Here is a 22,150-nt window from a genome sequence, read left to right on the forward strand (position 1 = left end):
AACTTCTCTATAGCAAAAGCTGTACTAACAGTGATAGCACCATTTTTTTGTGCTGTGAACAGAAAAAGTACACATCTGGTATCATTTGCTTTCATACACTTTAATGTTTATTAATAAACAGTTGAAATTCTGCATTATTTGAGCATTTTTAAATGTAGACAGCTTCATTCAAAATAATAAAAATGTGTAACTGCTTTTTTTTTCTGAATAAATACTGATAGTCCCAACAGTGCTATAAATTCAATTCTGTATTTTCAGGTGCCTATTAAAATTATTAGAAGTTGGGGCCTTTAGCATGTCACAGAATAGGAATCCAAATTTCCAGTCAAAATACTTGGTTAATAGCAGACGTCTGTGTCTTATAGTGCTTGACAAAAGAAAGTACCTCTTCTACATTGTAAAACAGTGGAAGAGACATGGGCCATTAGCACAAGCAAAACATCTACACTTGATAAGTCAATCTGGGCTGTTTTTTCCTGTCATGTCAGCAGTGTCTGAAAACAAAGGAGACACAGAAGCCCCAGGAGACAGCGTGTCTGCCCAGCCCTGTTTCTGAGGGATCTCTTAATTTGTGTTTGAAAGCACATAGTGAAACTTCCAGGTGTCAAAATTTAATATGCTACATATCATGCTGCAGCCACTGACACCGTGGGACATGTGAAAGGCTGTTCCAAATTGGTGTCCTTGGGGAACATACATCTATACTTCTTCTCCACCTCCCTGGCTGTCACAACAATCCCTTGATTAGGCAATAAGACCTGGTCTTGTCTCGAGTGATTTGATAAGCAGTTGATAATCAACAGTTCATTAAGCTCTTGGGATATATAAGCCACAAGGTTTTCAGCATGCCTCTGCACTTGAGTGGTTTGACAGCTCCCTGTTCAGCAGCCCAGGAGTCACTGGAAGATGTTATTGACTGCAAAAATACTTGTTTTTGCTGTGAATGGATTCCTAAGAGTGGCAACAGGCTTGGACATTGGATTATCCACGAAATGTGTAGCGATACCCAAGGAGATGGGCATGTGCCACCAGATTGGATACTCTGAAATGAGACTTCCCAACCTGATGGGACACACAAGCATGGCAGAGGTTATCCGAAAATCCACCATCTGGCAGCACCTTGTACACACAGACTGTCACCCTCACGTGAGGACGTTCCTGTGCTCCCTGTTTGCACCCATCTGTTTAGATACGTAAGTATCACAGCACAGTACAAAACTCCAGTCTTTATTTGCCAGAACAGGAATGAAACCAAATGCATGTTTATCATAATCTAAAGGTGAGCTCCACTTTTTCTGAAGTAATTCTGTTAGGTTTTTTGTATTCATCAAGAAAAAGTACTGAAAAGTTGTTCCACTTCAACTTTAGTTTGCCTTGGGAATACGAATGGTGTTGTCAAAGGATATAGTGTTTTCTTTTGTTACAGTTGACCTTTATTCTTATTCATTTAAGGTTGAAGCACCTACAGTGATTAGAATTAGGCTCAGACTGGAGCTTTTCTCAGGTTGTCATAAAGGCATTTTTAAAATTGTAACTAAATATTGTAAGCTCAGTCCATACACAGATCACTTGCATAATTTGCATAGCTCCTGGTTCTGGAATTATATTATTATTGAAGGATGTTAAATGTCAGCCAAGATTATGTACTTTGCACAGGAATCACTGTTGCAGTAATTTATGTTATCACTGAGCTACTTGACTCAGCCTGGTATTTCCTCCAACAACAGGTTCATCCAGCCTTGTAGGAGTATGTGTGCTGCTGTCCGAGATAGCTGTGCCCCTGTGCTCCTCTGCCATGGACATCCCTGGCCTGCCAGCCTGGACTGCAATCGATTCCCTGGGGATGAGGACGTGTGCCTGGCACCTCTTACTAAGGACTATAAATACCTGCATAAAGGTAGCTCGAGGGTGGCGGAGGAGAGGGTGGCCATAGCCTGTGCTCCTGGGAATCAAGGAGATACAAGGGACACTGTTCTCAGACATTCTGTGATTTTGTAAATGCAGTCAAGTCTAGCTTTACTGCTTCACGTGCTCATGCAGGCGGGTGGCAGAGTGCCAGTGCAAGCTGCAGCAGACCTCCAGTGCAAATACAGCAGTGCATCAGGCCATGCTGTGATGGTGGAGGAAGGCAATTATCACCCTGCACAGCTGTAGGCAGTGTCATACACACAGCAGCAGACCATGTTTGAATTGTTTTGAGGTCTCTTTATAGAATTATCAATGGCCCTTATCACAGATGCATTAATGTATACAAGAAGTCGGTTCTCAGATTAGTTTAGGAAAACTGGGATGATTTAATCTGGTTTTCCTTAAAGAAACATGAACTGTCTTGGCATTAATGTTCAAATCTTCAAATGCACTCATACTTACTAACTCTCTGTAAAAGACTAAGTTGCTGCTAGCACACTCAAATTCATATGTATTCACAGGCTTAGCGCAGCTGAACCCAGAATGACTGACAGAATTAGCCACCTAACCCCTTACCACCCACTGTAGTTGTGTTTAAAATTATACTGTATTTGTTACTTTATTTGTGGCTGATAACTGATCTTGTCAGTCTGAACAAGGGCTGAATGTGCATGGAGAATGAAACTGCTTTTCATCTCTAGCCTTGTTTTCAGAGAAGTGTGTTGACTTTTTACCTATTATCACTGGCCTTGTATTTGATGTGTATTTGTCTGTCATCCCTGCGGTTAAACAGGGGGTTCTCAGCTTTGACAGTGGAAAATTAAAACAAATTATTCTAAAAGATAACAATGAGACTTTGTAATTTCTTATCAGTCCAACCAAAGCCTACCTGCCAGACCTGCCCAGCAGTGGAGGAATTCTTTACACACAAAAGAGTTCTTGAAGTTTTCTGTGACAGTAACTTTGGTAAGTCCTTGCTAATGTACCTGGTGTTAAAGAGACTAACAACTCTTTTTCTAAATGCTTTAAAAGCAGGATTACAATTAGTGACAGTTTCTGCAGGGATTTCAAAGGATTAAGAGTTTGGCTGCTAACTTAGCTTGAGGTTGGTTTTCACAATATGTTCTTTCTAATCTAAATATAAGGAGGATTTATTGTGCATGTAAGATTTATTAACGATCTGGTTTCCAAGCAAATAGCTGTTCTGGTCTAGTTGGCTACAACATGCTTTATGGAAAATATTTCTGTCAAAAGCAGCCAAATAAGTAAGTTTGCCTCTTATCAGCATTTAAACTGAAAGTAAAGCTTTGGTGTTGTACTAGTATATGGTGTATCTTTGCTACTTTGGTGAACGAGTTTTTTGTGATACCAAACTTACTGAGAAGGAGACTCTGAAAATCATACCAGTAAAAGGAATTCTTACCTCCTGTTGTCTTGTTGGAGTGATGAGTGGAGTTTGCCCTAGAGACTTCGTGGAAAGCCCTTTGATGGCAGTGCAAAGACTTTCAGTGTCTTTGGCTAGCATTAGATCAAGAAATACAGACAAATGTCATGCTAAAAAGTATTGATGAAGTAAAGTGGGGTAGGTGGATGACTATAATGAAAAGGGAATATCTAAAAGGGTGGTATCAGCAAGCTATTTTTGCCTAGGGATTCCACACATGGACAAGGTGAGTTTCAGGAAAATTGCTTGGGCAATTGCTGGGCAGTTTTGTGATACAACAACAAGACCAATAGCTTACAATATGTAATCACCCGAAGTCTGACATAACATGGTGATGGTAAAATTACTCACACTTGGGAAAATACTTTTTCCTGGTCAACTTATTCAAAGGAAAAAAGCACCTTTACTACATAAAATTTATTTTTCAAAAATGTTTTAAAGTTTTGCTGGAAAAGGCCTCACCATATTCTGTCAGCATAAATTATGATCATATTTTTAAGGAATTTTCCTGTTTTCACTGATACTCTTTATTACTGCATTTGAAAAATGGTCTGACTTGTGTTTCATTTTCCTTTTTCCTTAGCAGTGAAAGTAAAGCTGTCCAAGAAGAGAACTGCATTTGAGGACCAAGAGTATAACATTGAATGCCAGGTGGAATTCATTACCCAGGGCTCACTCTTGCCCTATGAAACTCAGAGTATGATACAACAGTGGCTGCTAATTAATGAAAAATGTATAGAGAGGATGACTCCAACCCACCGTCCCACGGTGTATCTCCTTGTGGGGAATATTGAAGAGGGCATCATTTTAGTAAAACAGGTTTATCGCTGGCAGAGGAAGGACTCCCAGCTGACTTTGGCCACTCAGAAGTGGAGATACCATAAATGCTTGTAAATATTTTTCGTATTATTTGTAAAAAGATGATTATACTTCTCATGCCAAACCTGTCTTGTAAATAGGAATGTATTATAAGTTGAATATAAAGCTTTAATTTCCTTTTTAATTGTATTGTAAGTTGAACTCAAACCCCAGTGTTATCAGGCTTCCTTTTTTGGTAGTATTACAGCTACTCTCATTCTGTTTGAACTTGGACAGCTATGGATAAATGTTTCTTTGAGTTATGATTTTAAAAAATTGTAATATGTGCAAAACCCAGCATAAACCAGTTTCAAATCCAGCTGACTACTTTTCATGCATTTGTCTATACCAACCGCTCTACCATTTTCTCCCGTTACCTAAATTTTCCCTTACCTAATGTTTCATGACTCCACCTCATTGTCTCCCGTTGGAGTACTTTGAAAGGAGGCAGCCCTCTGCTGGTCGCTTTTGCCTGAATCAGAGTGGAATAAAGAGAAGAATAAATAACTAAACACGGTATGGTTAGCCCCAGTCACAAGAAGATTTGGTTATTTGGTGTCATAAATGAGATCCCTGCGACTGAAAAGTCCCTTTTCATTTTCAGACACATTACAAAAGTTAATTTATAAAATTTACTTGTTCTCCAAATGGTCTGCGGGGAACTAATGGAGTCAAAATATTTAAAAAAAATACAGTAGGCACATGATTAGCATCCTCCTGGTCAGTGCAATACACTGACATTAAAGACTACGTGAAGATGGACAGAATTTGATTTTAGTTTTATAAAAGTGTGTCATAAACACAGTAACAGGTAGTAATGCATAAATTAGAAACTACTTCAATAATACAGTGTCTATTATTATATTTTCTTGAAACAAATACGGGGAAAGCTTATGGGCAGTAGATTTCTAAAATTCACACCTGGGTTTCGGATACATTCCCCAAAAGTTCAGGTTTTTATCAGGTTATTGAATGTGATGACAGCTGTTCCATCACTTTCTACCATGAACCGGGAAACTAGTAGACACCGATGAAAAAAGCGTTCAATAATCGAAGCAGCTGTGTACACACACGTGTACACCCTCGGACATCGGAGAGGCATCAGCGCCTGGGCCCACCCGGGCCTCGTCACTCTGTGCCAATGGAGGAGTCATCCCTTTAGTCCAGGTTCTTACTTTATTTTTCATTATGTCAGAGGATGCCACACAGCCGGGGCTGTGGGTTGGTTTGCTCCTGGGCCAGTACCACGCTGAAACCCTTCCGGCTCGGCTCGGCTCGGCAGCACGGCGCCAGCGCTCCCGCAGCGCCATTCAAATCGCCCGCCCGGCACGCCCACAGCCAGGCCCGGGACGCGCCGCCTCCCCGCCTCCCCGCCCTCGGAAGGCGTCGGCCGGGCACGGGACCGGGGAGGTTCTGTGCGAGGCTGCCGGGCTGTGCCGGGGCCCGCCAGGCTGCGCTGAGGGCTCCCAGGCTGCGCGGGAGGCGAGAGGTGGAACGGAGCGCGCCCGGGGCCCATGGTACGCGGCCCCGCGGCCGGCAGTGCGCTCGCATCCGCTGTCTGCCCGTCGGCTTCTTTATCTCTCTTCAGTGTCTCTCTGGGGTTTTTGAAAGACCGATAAAGTTTTAAACCAGACAGGTTCCTGTAACTGTTCTGCGCGTGAAATCCCGTTGTTCCTACTTCGTGGCTTTGTAGGCCAAGTTCTCCCCGCAGCTCCTTGGTCTCGCCTTACAGGTAAGTGCGTGTGGAGGGACGGAGGAGGCGGCCTGTGCCCGGAGCCTCCGCTGCTGGAACGGCCCGGCCGGGCCCGGGGCTTGGGGAGCTGCGGATCCCCCCCGCACCCGAAACGCCCGCGCCCAGCTCTCGGTCACTGTGAATCCTGCCTGCCCTCGCCCAAGGTCGGTGGGTGCAGTTTTGTCAGAATCTGAGACCTTAATGTTTTCTTTGATTTCGTTCTGTAAGTACGAAGTCTAAAGTACAAAACTGGCATGCAAGCAGGTATGCTCTGTGCTTTTATTCTCACTACTTAGTGTAATAGTAACTGATTTAAGTTTACTTCTGATGTGAAATATGTGTCTTGGGGTTTTTGATCTGCTCAGTTGTAGCAATGGCTTCAGGAACAGCGCTGATTTATGATGCGGAGATGACCACTCACAAACTGCTTTGGAGTGAGTAAGTCACTTCTGTTATTTTTATTAATAGATTCTTATTGGGACTCGTGAGAGCAGTACCAAAATAAATGCATTTTTGTAAATGTAATAGGAAGTGTCTGGTGATACTTCCTGTCATTTCCTAGTAAATAGAAAGTCTTTCCTTTAGGAGGAAAAAATTATTTTATTCACAATTCATGTCTAGATACTGTAATGATTATCTTAAACTGGATTTGAGAAGCTGCAGGCATCCTGTCTGGGACGCCTTAACAAGAGGTGTTAGGATGAGGCATTTGAGTAGCCCCCTAAATAATGTGTTTTCAGCTAATTAAATTGTTTATAAAGCTCAAGTATCGTTGACCTTGGAAAAGTATGTAGATATACTCACTCAGCTGAAACATGTCAATTACATTCAGTTAGAAATTGGTATATTACTCAAATATGCATAATAGAGGAATTCCTTTGCAGTGTTAAGAGTAACAGTGCATTGTTGTCTTCTCTCCCAAACCTGCTTCTCCTCTGTTCACCTTCATTGTAACCTACAGATTTTAATTGTAGCATTCCCGTGTTTGTAGTTAAGTATTGCAACTTTTACCAGTGAGAGAGGAAACAAAAAATGATGCTATTGTACTGATTATTTGGGTTTTTTAAGATTTGTTTTTGCTTACATATTTTAGAATCAATTTCTGCCTCAGTTCAAAACAGAAAATACTTAAAGATTTTTTTTCCATTTTTACTCTCATGTATCTTTTTTTTTGAGTAATGAATTTTCTTAAAATTGAGAGTTAAAAGCAAGGCTTTATGAAGTATATTAGTAACCTGTGCTGCTGTCGTATTATAGTAATATAATGATTGCTTATTTTTAGCCCCATTTGTGATATTGAAGTGCCAGAAAGACTTTCATCCTCCTATGAGCAGCTTAGAAGTTACCATCTTGTGGAAAGATGTGTTCATGTGCCTGCCAGAGAAGGAACTGAGGAGGAAATCCTGCTGGTTCACAGGTCTGAAGCTTAACTTTCATTCAGATGAATTCAATGAAACAATAGATCTTGTATCTCCAGATTACATTTTGATCCATTTGAAAAGAGTGTTCCAAAATTCAACGTCTTCCATTAATTTCAATGGAAAATGTGTCACAATGTTGAGTATGGCATAGGTGCTGAATTAGGGATTTGCTATTCCACTAAATCTACATTCTCAGTCTGTGGGTCTTAAGCAATGAATGCTGATTTATACATAGGAATACAAGCAAACTTCTAAAAAATATTTATAGTTGCTTATTTAAGTCCTGTGTTAATCTCTCTTTCCCCTGCAGTTTAGAGCACTTGGAAGTGGCAAAAAGCACTCAGACAATGAATGAGGAGGAGTTGAAAAGGGTCTCTGAAAATTACGATGCTTTTTTCTTTCATCCGGTGTGTAAGTTAAAATGCTTCCTCTATTGGGACTTACAACTATTTGTGTTACTGCACCTGAGTGGCATTTTTCTAAGGAGAAGATTAAAAATACATTTTTTGCTACTGACGTTGTCTCACATTTATTTATTATATTATCATTATCTGTTCCTAGTTTAGTATAATGCTGTAATTTAAGTTGCTCAAGTGTCCTGTCATCTATTTTGTAATTGTATCACACCAATATAATGCACTACTCAAATTTTAGCTCTATTTTTACCACGTAATGTCACTGTAGACCATTAGTGGCCTGCAAATCGCAGTTTGGTAACAATTGTTCTTAAATGTTGTGCCATGAAATGGAGAGGAAGTCTTTTGTGTTACGTTTCTGTAGGGTTTCATTCATTTTTTTCGAAGATGCCATGTTATTCCACTCAATACATCCATCTCACATTTTGTAACTGCTCCACAGAGAACATCCTTATAAAGATTATGGTGATCACTAGTAATCAAATGGGAAAGCATATTGGAGCCTGTGTTGTAAAGTTCTATAGCTTCAGTGGAATTATGTTCTTATAGCTTCAGTGGGGTAGAATTATGTTAAGACAATTTGCTGTTGGGATGCTAAAGCATGCCACACGTGCCTTGTTTAAGCTGATGAGTTTCTCTTTCTCAGAGCACTTACCGCTGTGCCAGACTAGCAGTAGGAGCAACTTTGCAGCTGGTGGACGCTGTGATGTCAGGAAAAGTGCGCAATGGAATGGCGTTAGTCAGGTAACAAAATACGGGAGGAAGTTTTCACTTAGCAGAATTTCGTTTGTTCTGAGTAATTTATAAAATTTTGGTTCAGACCTCCAGGTCACCACAGCCAGAGAAATGCAGCTAACGGTTTCTGTTTATTCAACAACGTTGCTATTGCAGCAGAATATGCAAAACTGAAATATGGCCTACAGAGGTAAGTGCATGGTTGACTCTAGAGAAGCTTTTTATATGTAAACAACAGTTTGACATTGTACTAGTTTAGATTAATGTCTAGAGCTTTCTGGGTGACATGTTTCTTTTGGTTCAGAAAAACATTTTTCATGTATACCTTCTGTAGATTAAGATGCTGTGGCTCGTCTTCTGAATGTTTTCTTTTACTGATCTATACAGAATCCTAATTGTTGACTGGGATGTGCACCATGGGCAAGGAACCCAATATATATTTGAAGAAGATCCAAGGTTTGATGGATTTTTTTTTTCTTCTGTAATGTCAGCTGTTTAAAGATTGCTTGCCTTTGTAGAGAATAAGATTTCTTAAACTTCTAAAACTAGAGTCTCACCTTGGTATTTTAGTGTCTCTGTTTTTCATTTGTTATAAAATAGAAGGAAATACCTAAATCAAAATAAAATGTAAATCTTTAAAGAATATAAATATAAGTCTTCAAAGAATATTTTAAAGAAAAACAAAATAAGCAGTATGATTACCTTGTTTGCCACTACTCGGGTAGTACATCTGTTCTCTGTTCATGACTCTCCCAGTTAAAGTCTTCAAGTAGTAGTTGGATAAAATACATGAGCTTAATATTTTTTTTGGAGAAGCAATACAAGTAGGTTCTAGAAACAAGTCTGCTGTTCTGAAAATTCCTTGTATTTGATCTGTATGGAGTGCATGCTTACAGGACATTTTTAGCATGTTAATTTTTAGGTTAATTTTGGCATAGGACCTACTATACCAGTTTTCACAGTATAAGTCCGTTAAGGAACTAAATAGAAAGGATACGTTAGTTTTATTTTCTTGCTTTCAGGCAATGGATTCACCACGTTCAGGGTATACAGTAATTTTCACAATCTTTTTGTCAAATTGGATTTTTTTTTTTTTCAGTGTTTTGTACTTTTCTTGGCATCGCTATGAACATCAGGAATTCTGGCCATCACTCAAAGAATCCAATTATGATGCTGTGGGTCTGGGAAGAGGAAAAGGTTTTAACATAAATTTGCCTTGGAATAAGGTAAATATTGTTTACAGCACAACAAAGCAAGTGCAATAGCTTTGTATCTCATCCTTTATGTGACACTTTCTGAGTAAGTGCACTGCTTCACTTGCTTGACAAATGTCTTACACGGTGTATATCCTTCCTGTTAGGGGAATGTCTGCTGGAAAAATATGTCTCAGAATGTGATAATGTTTGAAAAATAAAAGGGAGATAAAAATTTACACACTCATTTTTACTTTAATATCTTGCTTAGTCATCAAATCAAAAGCTGTTTCAGGAGATGATTACATCCATCCTTGTTTAGCAGAAAACTGAAGCTCATTAAGATTAAAGATGGTAGATACTTATGCACTTTACTTAAATAGAGAGTTTTTTACTGTACTTCTTAAGGTTCCCTCATCTTTTCCTATCTTTCCCTAAAGGCTTGAAGAACCTTAGAAAATTTGTCATTCTAACTGGAAAACATGACCAGTGTTTCTCATATTTTTCAGGTTGGGATGGGGAATTCAGATTACCTTGCTGCATTTTTCCATGTGTTGCTTCCGATGGCTTTTGAGGTAATTTTTTACTGCCAGAGAGTACTTCCTAAGTGTTTCTTAAGCAGATACCATTGAATATTTTACAGAAATTCAGTAATTGCCAGTAGCACAGTTAATACATTTATTCTGCTAGTATGACGTTGCCCTGGTCAATTGAATAGTATTTATGGAATTTTAGCTTTTAAATATTCGATGTAATCATCTGCAACTTCTCCAGAAACAAAAATAGTATAAAAGGGTAATGTGTTCAAGAAGAATCCTTATTTGTGTTCATATTCTAATTGAAATAACAATCGTGGTACAGTTGAAATCCCATACAAAATTGAAAATAGGACATGAATATGTGCTACAGGTGTCTCTGTTTTATAACAGTTTGATCCTGAACTGGTTATTGTCTCCTCTGGATACGATTCTGGAATTGGTGACCCTGAAGTAAGTAACTTGTGGTCCTTGTGTTGTCAGTCATGAATCAATTAGGAAAATATTCCTGCTGTTCTAATGTCCTGCGATTGCTAAGTGCAGTTCACTTTGATCAAGCTAAAAATACCTGCTTGAGTCTTTAGGCTGACCCAAGTTCATTAAACATTACAAAAAGACACGCAAAGAAAAATTACTGTGTTGGTTTTTTTCACCTTTCTTAAATGCAGTTGGTTCAGCATTGTGTGTGATATAATGAGAGGCAAGTGTTCTAGAGTTCCATCTCAAACTTGGATACTTCACATTGTTTGTTTGGGTTTCTTACCAGTGTTTTTGAATCAAGGTATCATCTCATAAAATTTTTTCTTTGGTTTAGGGTCAGATGAATGCCACTCCTGAGGTTTTTGCTCACCTTACCCATTTCCTGATGCAGTTAGCTAATGGAAAGCTGTGTGTCATCCTAGAGGTAAAGACTTCTGAAATGTACTCCCAGGGGAAAGGTCTTTGTATTACAGCCATTTAGGGTAAACTAGAAGCTAGGAAGTAAAACTTCTTAATAAAGTAATTTCTTACTTTTATCTTTCTTTCGGGTACCAGGAATGCAAAAATGGCTAAGATTTGACAGCACTCTTACACTTCAGTTTTGAAACAAAGGAGCTGTATGCTCATCATTGAAAAAAACATATCTTTCACAAATCTTTTCAGTTCTTGTGAACAGTGATTAGTTTTCTGCTCTTGACAGTCCCAAACTCATTAAAATGTATTTAGTGAACAGGCTGTATTACCAATGTTTTCACAAGTATCTTACTCCAGGAGACTTTATAAAACCTTTAAAATATACTCTTACTTAGTAATGGAGCACTTAGAAAATTCCCTCTCTTTTGATTTAATGACTGTATGCAGGCTCTTTAGGAGCTCTTTTATATTCTTTTTTAAAGCAATTAAAATTTTTTCTCCTTTTGAAATCTAGACCAACTCCCTATTTCTGCTGCGTATTAGAAAAATACGCAGTGTATGGAAATACACTGTGTGTGGAAATACTACTGCCAACAAGGTCTTCAAGACTGAACTGTATATTAATGGATTCACTTGACCTCTTGTTTTGCATGACCTTTCTTCTGTCGTCCTTCTCTCTAGCAGGTTATCACAGATATTTTTGTCTGTTAGCTGAAGTACAAATAAGCATTCACTCCTACCACAGATGGTGTGACTGCTCCGTAGGGGATATATGGCTTCCTGCATGTCACCTAGCAGTCTTGAAGCCATCTTTTTCTACAAATTCTGCTAAACTCTTAGGCAACCACATCTTAAATGTGTCAGGCTGTGGTAGATTTCTCTTGTACAGCCATTTTAGAGGACGATGATAGCATTTGCCTTCTAAGGAATCTTCCTTAAGGATTCTTGAATATGGCATGTTGTAGATGGGAATGGAAAAGGCATGTGTTTTTATGGCAAAGTAATGACTGATTTCTGAATTTACTTGAACTATGACAAAGTGAGTTCAATCATGAGATGCCAGTGAAGTTCAGCAGGTGGCCACTAACTTACTGTTTTCATATTGAAAAATCATTGACTTAGATATACTTGCATATCATCTTCTGTTTCTATGAATACAGATATATTTCAAAAGGATTGTTTATTTTGTATGTTGGCATTCAGAGAGATGTTAAAAGTACTTGTCCCTTAGTTGACACAAAATACTTTTTAGGGTGGATACCACTTGAAATCATTGGGTGAATCAGTGTGCATGACTGTAAAAACTTTGCTCGGAGATCCTGTACCTCAGATAACTGGAGAAATGGCACCTTGTCTAAGGTAAGCATATAAAGAATTTTAGAACAACTAATGTGTTTTTTAAAGAGACTAAAAACATGCATGCTTTGAACATTTTACCAAAGTAAGGTTTTAATATAGTTGTTTATAATATATTATTTTCTACTTTGGATAACTTGCATTTTTAAAAAAGTCAACCAAGGTATGGTTTTACATACTTTTGTTTCTGAAATTATTGCAAGTTGTGAGATCTTATAGCATAAACCATTGTATCCTTAGGCCTCGTTATCGTATAGAAATCCATCTCACTCAGGGTTTAGATAATCCTGCTGTAATCAAGATAATACCAGCTAGCTATAGCCAGTATTTGGAAATGTATGCAACCGCAAGGATTAGTGCTTCAGACCCCAGAGCCACTTCAGTCTCTGTAGTACACCGGTAGTTGGGGGAAACCTTTCTCTCATCAGTGAGAGTTGATGCTGTGCAGAGCCAGTCTTGATGAATACTTGTGTGTCTGGAATTTGGAGCATCAAGGCCTGCGGTGCAAAAGCACTTGACCATGTAGAGCTGTACCAAGATAATTAAATTTCAAGTCTAACTTCTTTTTAGAGACACTGTGTTTGTACAGTGGTGGAATGTGACCTAGTAAGCATTCTGAACCTTGGGCCTGAATCAGTCCCACATCTAAAGAGTGTCTCTCTCTACCTGTCTGCACTATGTCCTCCACATTTCCGTGTTCTGTCCGCCATCTTTCTCCCAGCTAAGTAGTTGTCCTGTGCTTTTTCTAGCAGAAATACTCCTCATGCGCTTTGGTGGCAACACCTCCCAGTTGGCTGTGTTAGTTAAAACTCAGAGCTTGCATCAGTCAGGGAAACAGTGTGGATATATGTGGCCTGAGTTGCACTTGGTAAACTGATGGAGCAAAACTGGTTATTTTGCTCCTAGCACGTCACATAAGCACCCTTTGTGCTCTTTGTCCTCTTTTTCTTCTCTACCAGCTGCGGTATCTCAGATTGCTATCATCCTATGTCATAGAGAGGTGATTATGTACTTATCCAATATGTCAGTCCAGCTCCTGAACACCTTACAAATAATCTGGAAATACATGGAATTTCTTCTGGATTTAATACGATCTGAATTATGTTTGTGTGATAGCTAATGCAATGGGACTGTTTGCCCATAGTGCTGCAAATACCAGTGATAATAAAAAGGAGACTTCAACACAAAGAATAGCAGGGTATGTGATTTACCTAGTTCCTGAACTGATTGTCTTGATTTTGAGTCAGTCTAATTAAATCTTTAATCTAAATTTAATCCCTTGGCAAGACATTGACAGACAGAGAAATTTTCCCTCAATTCATACAGGTATGCTTCCTCCAACAGTAGGGTTGGGATTTCACTCAACATGTAAATGTGTGTACATGCTTTATGTGTTCTTCACTTTTCTTTTTTGACTCTAATCTTTTCAAGCAATATGCCCATTGACCCTCATTCTGTTTTGCATTATTTTAAGAGATCAAAGTTTGTTTATTTTCAGTTGGAGTTTTTGATTTGTGGGTTTTTTTGGTTTTTTGGTTTTTTTGTTGAGGTAAATTATGATTCCTCTTATGATTTTCATTATTACTGATACTGTTAATCCTGGTTTATTTTTTAGTGCCATTGAATCTATTCAAAATGTGAGAGCAGCACATAAACCCTACTGGAAATGGTTGGCTTATGAAGGTAGTTTCTGTTCATTCAAGCAAATATTGTTGATAAATGGATTTATACAGAAATTGAAAATTATTAAAATTAATACCAGTGGATTCAACTAATTGAACAAGCAGTTATTCATCAAGTGACTGATGAAGCAGTGAGACTTCATTCGAGGTCATGTCTTCAGCTGGTCTGAAAAGAACTTTCTGAAGCTGGCAAATACCATGCCAAAAAATAGCACTTTGATATCTTTGTTTGAGGATGCTGTTTTCTGTGTCAAAAATATGGGCATAAGCTTTATTACAATAAATGACCTTTCACTAGATTAAAACAAATGTAGTAGCATTGAAAAAATAACATCTGTGTCAGGGAACATTGTAGCTAGTGCATGGGAGTAAATATGCATACTATGAATACAGATGTATTCTATTTTGTGAATAAATACATCCAAGTATTAACACATTACTTAGAAACTAATACCTGTGAAACTTTCCTTTCTTTTTCTCTAGATACATCATTTTTACAAAATTTGAGCACCAAATCACACTTCCTAAAGAAGGCTAATTCACATCCCTCCACAGAACATGAATCTGAGATAACTAACAACACTGTCAAAGTAGACAGTTTTTTGGAATTGCACATGAAAAATATTTTGTTTCCAGTGCCTCCCATCAAAACAGCAACAATTGGCTGTGAAGGTTCTGAGCATTTTCTCCCTGAACATGTTCAGCTGATGAAGGAAATGGACAAAACTGAAATAAAAGCTCTTGTCAGGTTGGTCCTATTTATTTTATTTTCCACAGAGGATGAGAGGTCTCTATACAGACTGTCATCTAGCTCTGTGTTTGCCATGGTCATCTTTTTGGCCTTAGTCTACTCAGTTACAGCCAGAATTTCTTCCTTTATAAATAAAGACATTGGTGTTGTATAGCACTCATAGCGTGAAATCCTTTAAAGAAATAATCAGAATACTTTTTCTCTATAGCTCTTTCAATCGAGATAGGACAGCTAATGCGAACTTTTTAGCTGGAAAAAATACCAAACTGCTCTGATTTGAGAACCTCAATGTTTTGTCTTGTCTTCATCTAATTTTTGATAGAACTCTGTTTCCTGAATATCATCAGACATTTTTATTTTCTTTCCAGTGCAGAATGGAGACAGGTTTAGAGAGCTGAAGACTGTCAGGCACTGGTGTTGTCATCTTCCTGGTAGAGCAGGTTTCTGAGAATCAATGTGTAGCACCTATACAAAATGTACCCCATTAATACTAACTGCAAAGCACTTTATCAGTGTCCTCTTCAAAGACAGTATTGCATCTAACCTAATTTTTCTTCATATGATTTATCTTACAGTGGCTTTTATGCAGACCTTGTGAAAGAGGACAAAACTTTGCTCTCCCTTGGCAGTTTGTTTGTAATCCTAGATAGAATACTTAAGAAGGAGGTAATAATATATTGCCTTGGTCTTGGGGGTAGGAGTGGCTTTGTATTCCTCTGATTTTTTTCTTCTATTATATTGTTGTCCAGATACTAGTTACTATTTATCTCCCAAGTCCACTAATCTCAGCAAGAATGTGTTTAGCTATGACAGTGAGCATGCAAGATGAGAAAACGACTATTCAGGGATAGCCGTTAACCCCAATCTATCTTTCTAATTATCTTTGGGCAACTCACTGTCCCGACTTTCTGTAGGTAGTCACAGAATGAGTCCCTAAGAACCTCCTCATTACTCTCAGACTTACAGGGAGCCAGGCATTAAGTCTTCCAGTTAAGGGGAGCAGAAGTTGCTGTATCAAGAAACAGCAAGAAATCTGAAGAAATATCAATACTTTCCGTGTCTCAATGTGCAGAGTTTACACAGTAAATTTTGACTTACATATGCATGCACACACATACTCTAGTGGTGTTTTCAACAGCTCTGCTGTATGCTGTGATTCTGGACAGAGTAGTTCTAGTTCAGTATTTTGGTTCTTGCAGGGTCAGGAATAAAGAGAGGGCAGGCTTAGAGGGTGCATCTTCATATTTATGTGTGAAAACTTGGATGAGCATAGAAGAAGAACTGAAAACAAGTTAAAAATATTACATCGTAATAAGTCACTTTCACTCACTTTCTTTGAGTGAAAAGCTCTCTTTAAGGTACCAGGCCTGCAAGGAAGAGTAACTACCACAATGGCCTCTTTCTTCTAAGACATCTTTCTCTTGGAAGTGACATATGAAGATCCTAGGGACAAATTTCTGACATTATAAACTGCATACAACTCCAGGAGAGCCTATAAATAGGTTTTTAAAAATGGTTACTAGTAGAAAGAAGTAGAACTTCTAATGAGTTGCAGATGTAAGCTAACTTTTTGTGCTGACAAAGAGGAGGAAGGAGCAGGGGAAACATCTTTTTGCTTAGCTTTTGTGTAGAGTTCAAAGCACACACCACAGATGAACACTGAAGGGTTGACTGAGTAATACAGCAATTGTATTTTCCAGTAAAGAATAGCTTGCCTAAAGGAAGAGTCAGAATATTCAGGAGCAACCTCCTTTTCACAGGGTGTATTTTTCTGCATAGTTTGCAGACTATCTAGAGACCCAGTAAACATGGCCTTCCCCTGGCAAAGCATTTTTACAGTTGCCTTCGGTATAGCATCATACTTTTGAAATAATAGTGCAGTTTATGGCATAATAATCAAATATGGCCTTTCTGTAGAAAATTAATTAATACAAGCTGTTACACTTTAAAAATGATGTGATCTTTTGCAGCATTTTTTCTGAATGAAAAATGTATTTTGTAGGTGTGTAATGGAATTACAGCATCACCCACAGCTGCTCTTTCTACTGCTGTTGCACTAAGACACTCTGTTCGTTTTGGATTTCAAAGGTAAATTTGTACGTTTTGCATTTAGAAGCCTTTGACAACATGTTAAAACCAAATACTAAGTGTGGCAAATATGGCAAATTGCCCGTGAAACCTTGATTTTAAAACAAATAGCATGCCCACACAAATAGCATTTTCAACATGTAATCCAGGTAACAGTGTATACACCAGAAACAACCTTTTGCCTTTCCAAAGGCAAAATATTTGTAAGGATGATGCTGTGCTAGCCTACACCTTCTTTGTCAGATTTCAGTTGGTTTTGGCTTGGGGACAATTTATTGATTTTTGTTTTCCCTCCCAGTATTTCATGGAAGAAGTGGGGTTCCCTTGAGCTGTCCTAAATGTGTTTTATTTCTACTTTTAATAGACCAAGTTCAGTATACATCCTTTCTAATGCTTTTAATCTACATGCAAACTTCTATACAAATTGCATTAACTGAAAGAAAAAAGACTTGTAAATGTATGTAAATTATTGTTTCCTGCAGAGTGCTTTGTGTATTTGTTGGAGACATGGAGATGATACCAAACACAGAAGATGGGTGAGGTCTCCCTTTACATTAGGGAGTACAGTCCCAAGCACTTTCTAAATGTTCATTAAGTGTCTGTATGTGTGATGAAATCTGTACTAAGGAATCAGTCATGAGCTGACATTTATTAAGTTTAGCTTGAGACATAATACAAAACATCCCCAAATGCATCTTAAAAGAAAAATTATTCCCCGAAATGCTATTTCGTGCATTTGGTGGTAGTTTTAAAGTATAATCCCTCTGTATTAATTGAAATTTAGATTGCTGTTGAAAATACAATGTAATAAATAGGGCAATTATTAATTAATAAGTCCTCTCTCTAGAACTGCAGGAGGCACATAGTGCTGATGCAGAGTTCATTATTGAAAGTCTTCTTATATATAATTCTTTTCATCTCCCCTTTTCCTAAAAAGTAATTTGCCAATAGTCTTTAATCATCTTTTTAAAAATACCATAAAAAGGATTTTAGTTCTAATTGTTTACATTTTGGAATGTACTAATGCAAATAGTTATTTGCTCTGGTATTATAAATTTGTATTTAAAGAATGATGAAAGAAAATATCCCATTTTTATACCATTGGGAAATAATTAGTTAAATTCTCAAGTGAGGTTTTTATTTGCAGAAAAATGCTTATCATAAACATCTGTGAGAAAGAACAGTCTGGAAAGACCAGTTGCAAACACTGTATTTCTCTAAACTGGAAAGAGGTAAGATATTACTTTCTGGAAACAGCATAGGAGAAATTTTTTTTTAACAGAAATAATGGAATATATTTAGAAATTTATAAAATTACATTAAGAATTACACCCCTTATTCCACTTTGGACCTTTGAAAACTTTTCCTTTTTTTGTCCTTGCCAGGGTACTACTCTTTCAGAGCGCTTTAGAGTGTATTAGAATGCATAGGTTTGAGGAAACCTTCCGTAGTTACTGCAGTTCATCTTGAGCACGGCAGAGTTACACTGTAAAGATGCTAAGGAAAAGATGAATAATCCTGCATGTTTAATATAAACATTGCTGGGGAAATAGATCAGTATCCTGTTTCCTTAGACAATCAAAAGCTTTTTGAGAGTCACCTTTCTGTTTTGTTTTATATCTGGGAATTTGGGGTTTTACATTTGTGCTAACCAATTTGTTGTTCTTGTTAAAGGATGCTGAAGGAAATGATTTCTTTTCTGCTCTAGTTGGATTCATTCTTCCTGTAGCATATAGTTACCAACCAAACTTAACAGTAATAGCTGTTGGACCAAACAGGAGCCTTGAAATAAGTGGGATTTCTCTGCTTGTTGCTTTACTACAAGGATTAGCTGAGTCTCGAATTTTTGCTGTGATTGAGGTAAGAAGTGGTGCTAAGCCGTGATACTTCAAAGTGTCTGGCAGAGCTGCTGGTATGAACTGCTTCAAGCTGCACAGTAGAGAATACTGGCTGTATTTAACCTGTCTTTGGTACCCCTTTGTGAGTTCACAGCACAGACAGAAAGAAACTTGGGCAGTCTTGAGAACAAGACAAGGCACAGCTGCACACCGAGGTGTAGGCAGTTGTCGCAGCCTACACAATGGAGAAACCAAGGCATGAACACAAGTCCATCGTTATGTCTGTGGACCATAGATGTTCTGTCAGTTTGCCACAACTTCCATTTCTATCTGGGATCCACAGCTCAGTTGTCTCCTGAAAAGAGGCATTTCCTGTCTGTTAAATCATCTGGGCTCTTTCCATCAAATGTGACTGAAAGCAGCCCGTTGTCCTGTTCATAACAGACCGCTAAATTTACTCTCCTCTCCCTGGTGCTATACTTTGTCACACATGACTTCCAGCCTGCAGAACATAAATCAGAAGGGTACATATCCTTCAAGTGAACTTAATTGGGATAATACATAATTGAAAACCAGAGTATCCCAGCTTTGGGTTTCGGGTAAAGAGTGTTGGAAAGAAAATAAAAAATACAGGGACTTTTCCTAGGCTAACTTTTTCTATATGCTACCACATGAAGGATGCCTAAATTTAGGAGTTAGAGACTGTATCCAGAGCATTGATCAGTGTCAGTGTGAGTGTGTCTTTCATGAATTTGTCTAATCACATAAAGAACTCAGTTTACGCTCTTGTCCTCTCCAGCATCCTGTGGTTGTGAATAACACTGATTCTCAGTGTGATCTATGAAACAGTAACTTTTGATTACATTTGCGCCGCCTTCTTCAATGAGAAACAACAAAAAATTTTTCATGTATGCTTATTCTAATCTGTTCCACCATCAAATATCCAATTACTGCCATGCTATTCCTTAAGCTGCCAGTTACGTGGATTTTGGCATATAATTTATTCTGTAGTTTTCTCAAATGTTATTTGCTTTAATTTACAATGCTGATACATAAATTGTCTAAGCTAAAATAATTTATACATTGGTATGCAGTATCCATAAATAACGTATTTGCACACTACTAATTAGGATTATGAAACTGAGAGAATTACCGATATGCTGAAGTTTAAACTCGACAATAAAAGAATATTAGGCATATATGTTTAATAAAAAGATTGATACTTTTATATTAGTACTCTGCAGGTAGCTCCGTAAGAGGATCATGATTTTCTAATGCATGTGCATGGCTTTTTAGAATACTTGAAAAAATGCTTCTATCTCTTAAAAACAAAATAGTGTTACAGTCTTCCAAATATAATCTTCATATAGTATCAACATTTCAAATACAATTTCTGCAGGGAAATGATATTGATTTAAACTGTGAGAAGTCCAAAAGTAAATTTATTGAATAAGCAAAATATATTACTGTTTTCCACTCATAGAAAGTATGTGATGCATGAAGTAAGCAAGCTCCATGCTTAACCTCATAATATACTGTCCTTAACCCAGCATTATTTCTTTTCAGTCATAAAAGGAAAAGTGCAATTCTTTCTCCATTTGAAAGAAACAAGTTTTACAACAGATAAAAATTAATTCACGTTTTTCAGGAAAAGCCTCTATTTGAAAATGTGAGGTTGCTCATTCTTGCTACTAATGCTAGCAATTTAATTATAAAAGCTTGCTTTAAAATATTTCATGTATCACTGAAACAAAGAGAGCTTGGTTCACAGGGGTATTTTTTCTTCCTAATCAGGACACAGAGATAAGTTTAATGCAAAATGTAGCCAAAGCATTGGTGGGTGCTTCTACACCTTCCTTTGGAATCTACGTACCTCCTACCCAAGAAAAAGTAAATAAAATAAAAGCATTAAGAGGGCAGTTTCAGCAGGAATGGAAAATGCTTCAGTGTTCAGGTAAGTTGTCTGATTTTATCTTTAACTCTTATACACAGTAAGTTTCTGAAAAGATTATCTGTAAATACAGCTGTGTTGTGTAAGTCAGTGGGACATTTAAAGTCAGTTGGGGCAGACTGATCTAATGTGAAACTGGTGAAACTCTGAATTCTTCTAATTCTGTCACTTGAGCCAGAAAGCACCAAATTTCATAGCATAACAACTATACTCTTGGGACTTAGAATACTGTTACTCCAAAATTTTGGAATGAAATTACCAAAATACATGCTTAAAGAATGGGTAGCAAGGTGTGCCCTGTCTCTGATTGCTAATGTGTTTTCTGAATATAGTGCCAGAACAGGTGATATTTTTATGTTTGACTTGTCCACAAATAATTCAATAATGATTAGTCATGCTGTAAGTACAGTCACAAAGAACTAAAGATCAGGCATTCCATCTGTACAGGAATCAGGCCAGGCAGGTAGGTATGTTTTCAAGCGTTCTTGTCTAGAAATGTTTCTTTGCTGAACGACTTCTGTTTTTCAACAAAAAAAGGCAATTATGATTGTGGGCATCTCTAAAAGAAAATACCATTCTCTCTTTCAGAAGAAATGCTCAATACCAGGGGTCTGCTTCCAATAAAAATACTCTTGTTGCAGTCAGGAATTGTGGTATGAGCTTGATTAATAACTGGTTTTGTTATTGCTGTTTTTTTAGTGAAGGAGGGGATTTCAAGAAATTGATTTCACTTCAGAGTCATTTTACAAAGAAGAAGAAAAGGAAAATATGAGGACTTCACTCTGCCTTCTTTTCAAGCATAAATTGTCTGTCTAATAAATAAGAACTCCAAATCTCCAGAGACTTAGTAGTGGCCTAAGGCCACATCATGTAAATTCTCAAAATTAAACATCCCAAGACAATAGCCTAGATATGCCTTATTTTGTAGTGTTCCAGGTATGATTTAGGGATCATTTTCAAGAGCACTTTTTTGTTATTGTGACTTCAATAATTTGACCTTTTGATTTCAGACCCTTCAAATTATGTTTATACTGGTGTTCCTACTGGGTTCAACTTTATATCATATGGAATAAATAATCTTTTTTAATTACAGTGCTTCTCTCCTCATTTGTTTTGGTTTTCAGATATTGCTGAAGATGAAATGATACCCATCTTGAACATTTTGAAATTAAATTCTCTTTCAAAAGAAAATAATAGCTATGTGAAAGATTTTTCGCAAAGAGCTGAAGAACATGAAGATGTTCTGTTTCAGTTTAGAATTTCTTTAAACGGACCTTTGAAGTTCAGAAAGGTATTTAAATTGCAAAGTGGCCAGTGGCCAAACTTTAGTTTCAGCATTTTTCCTAA

At 37.6% G+C, this 22,150-nt stretch overlaps 2 protein-coding genes across 6 annotated transcripts; both read left to right on the top strand.

Annotated features, from left to right (window-relative positions):
- The first annotated feature begins 906 nt into the window (after positions 1 to 906).
- Positions 907 to 4,439, top strand: LOC106854067 (secreted frizzled-related protein 2-like). The gene is made up of 4 exons (XM_088166146.1): positions 907 to 1,193; positions 1,728 to 1,900; positions 2,782 to 2,874; positions 3,936 to 4,439. Exons 1-4 carry the CDS (start codon positions 907 to 909, stop codon positions 4,244 to 4,246), a joined length of 864 nt encoding a protein of 287 aa, XP_088022272.1. The 3' UTR covers positions 4,247 to 4,439.
- Positions 4,440 to 5,591: 1,152 nt separating this feature from the next.
- On the top strand, positions 5,592 to 21,895 carry HDAC10 (histone deacetylase 10). Of its 5 annotated transcripts, none has more exons than XM_014877751.2 (21): positions 5,592 to 5,942; positions 6,308 to 6,380; positions 7,225 to 7,359; positions 7,674 to 7,770; positions 8,426 to 8,523; positions 8,600 to 8,704; positions 8,902 to 8,970; positions 9,614 to 9,740; positions 10,217 to 10,282; positions 10,637 to 10,696; positions 11,058 to 11,147; positions 12,390 to 12,496; positions 14,109 to 14,176; positions 14,659 to 14,923; positions 15,502 to 15,592; positions 16,929 to 17,014; positions 17,497 to 17,550; positions 18,162 to 18,246; positions 18,689 to 18,874; positions 20,647 to 20,806; positions 21,503 to 21,895. In XM_014877751.2, the coding sequence occupies exons 2-21, from the start codon at positions 6,316 to 6,318 to the stop codon at positions 21,526 to 21,528; spliced, it is 2,040 nt and encodes a 679-aa protein (XP_014733237.1). In that variant the 5' UTR covers positions 5,592 to 5,942; positions 6,308 to 6,315; the 3' UTR covers positions 21,529 to 21,895. The 5 variants fall into 5 exon arrangements, 4 of the variants coding, with proteins under 4 accessions (XP_014733237.1, XP_014733241.1, XP_014733240.1 ...); XM_014877755.2 differs by having other exon boundaries at positions 5,649 to 5,942; positions 7,674 to 7,774; XM_014877754.2 differs by having other exon boundaries at positions 5,725 to 5,942; positions 6,308 to 6,376.
- The last annotated feature ends 255 nt before the right edge of the window (positions 21,896 to 22,150 follow it).

Source organism: Sturnus vulgaris, chromosome 5, assembly GCF_052056855.1.
Source record: "Sturnus vulgaris isolate bStuVul1 chromosome 5, bStuVul1.hap1, whole genome shotgun sequence".
Lineage (NCBI taxonomy): Eukaryota > Metazoa > Chordata > Aves > Passeriformes > Sturnidae > Sturnus > Sturnus vulgaris.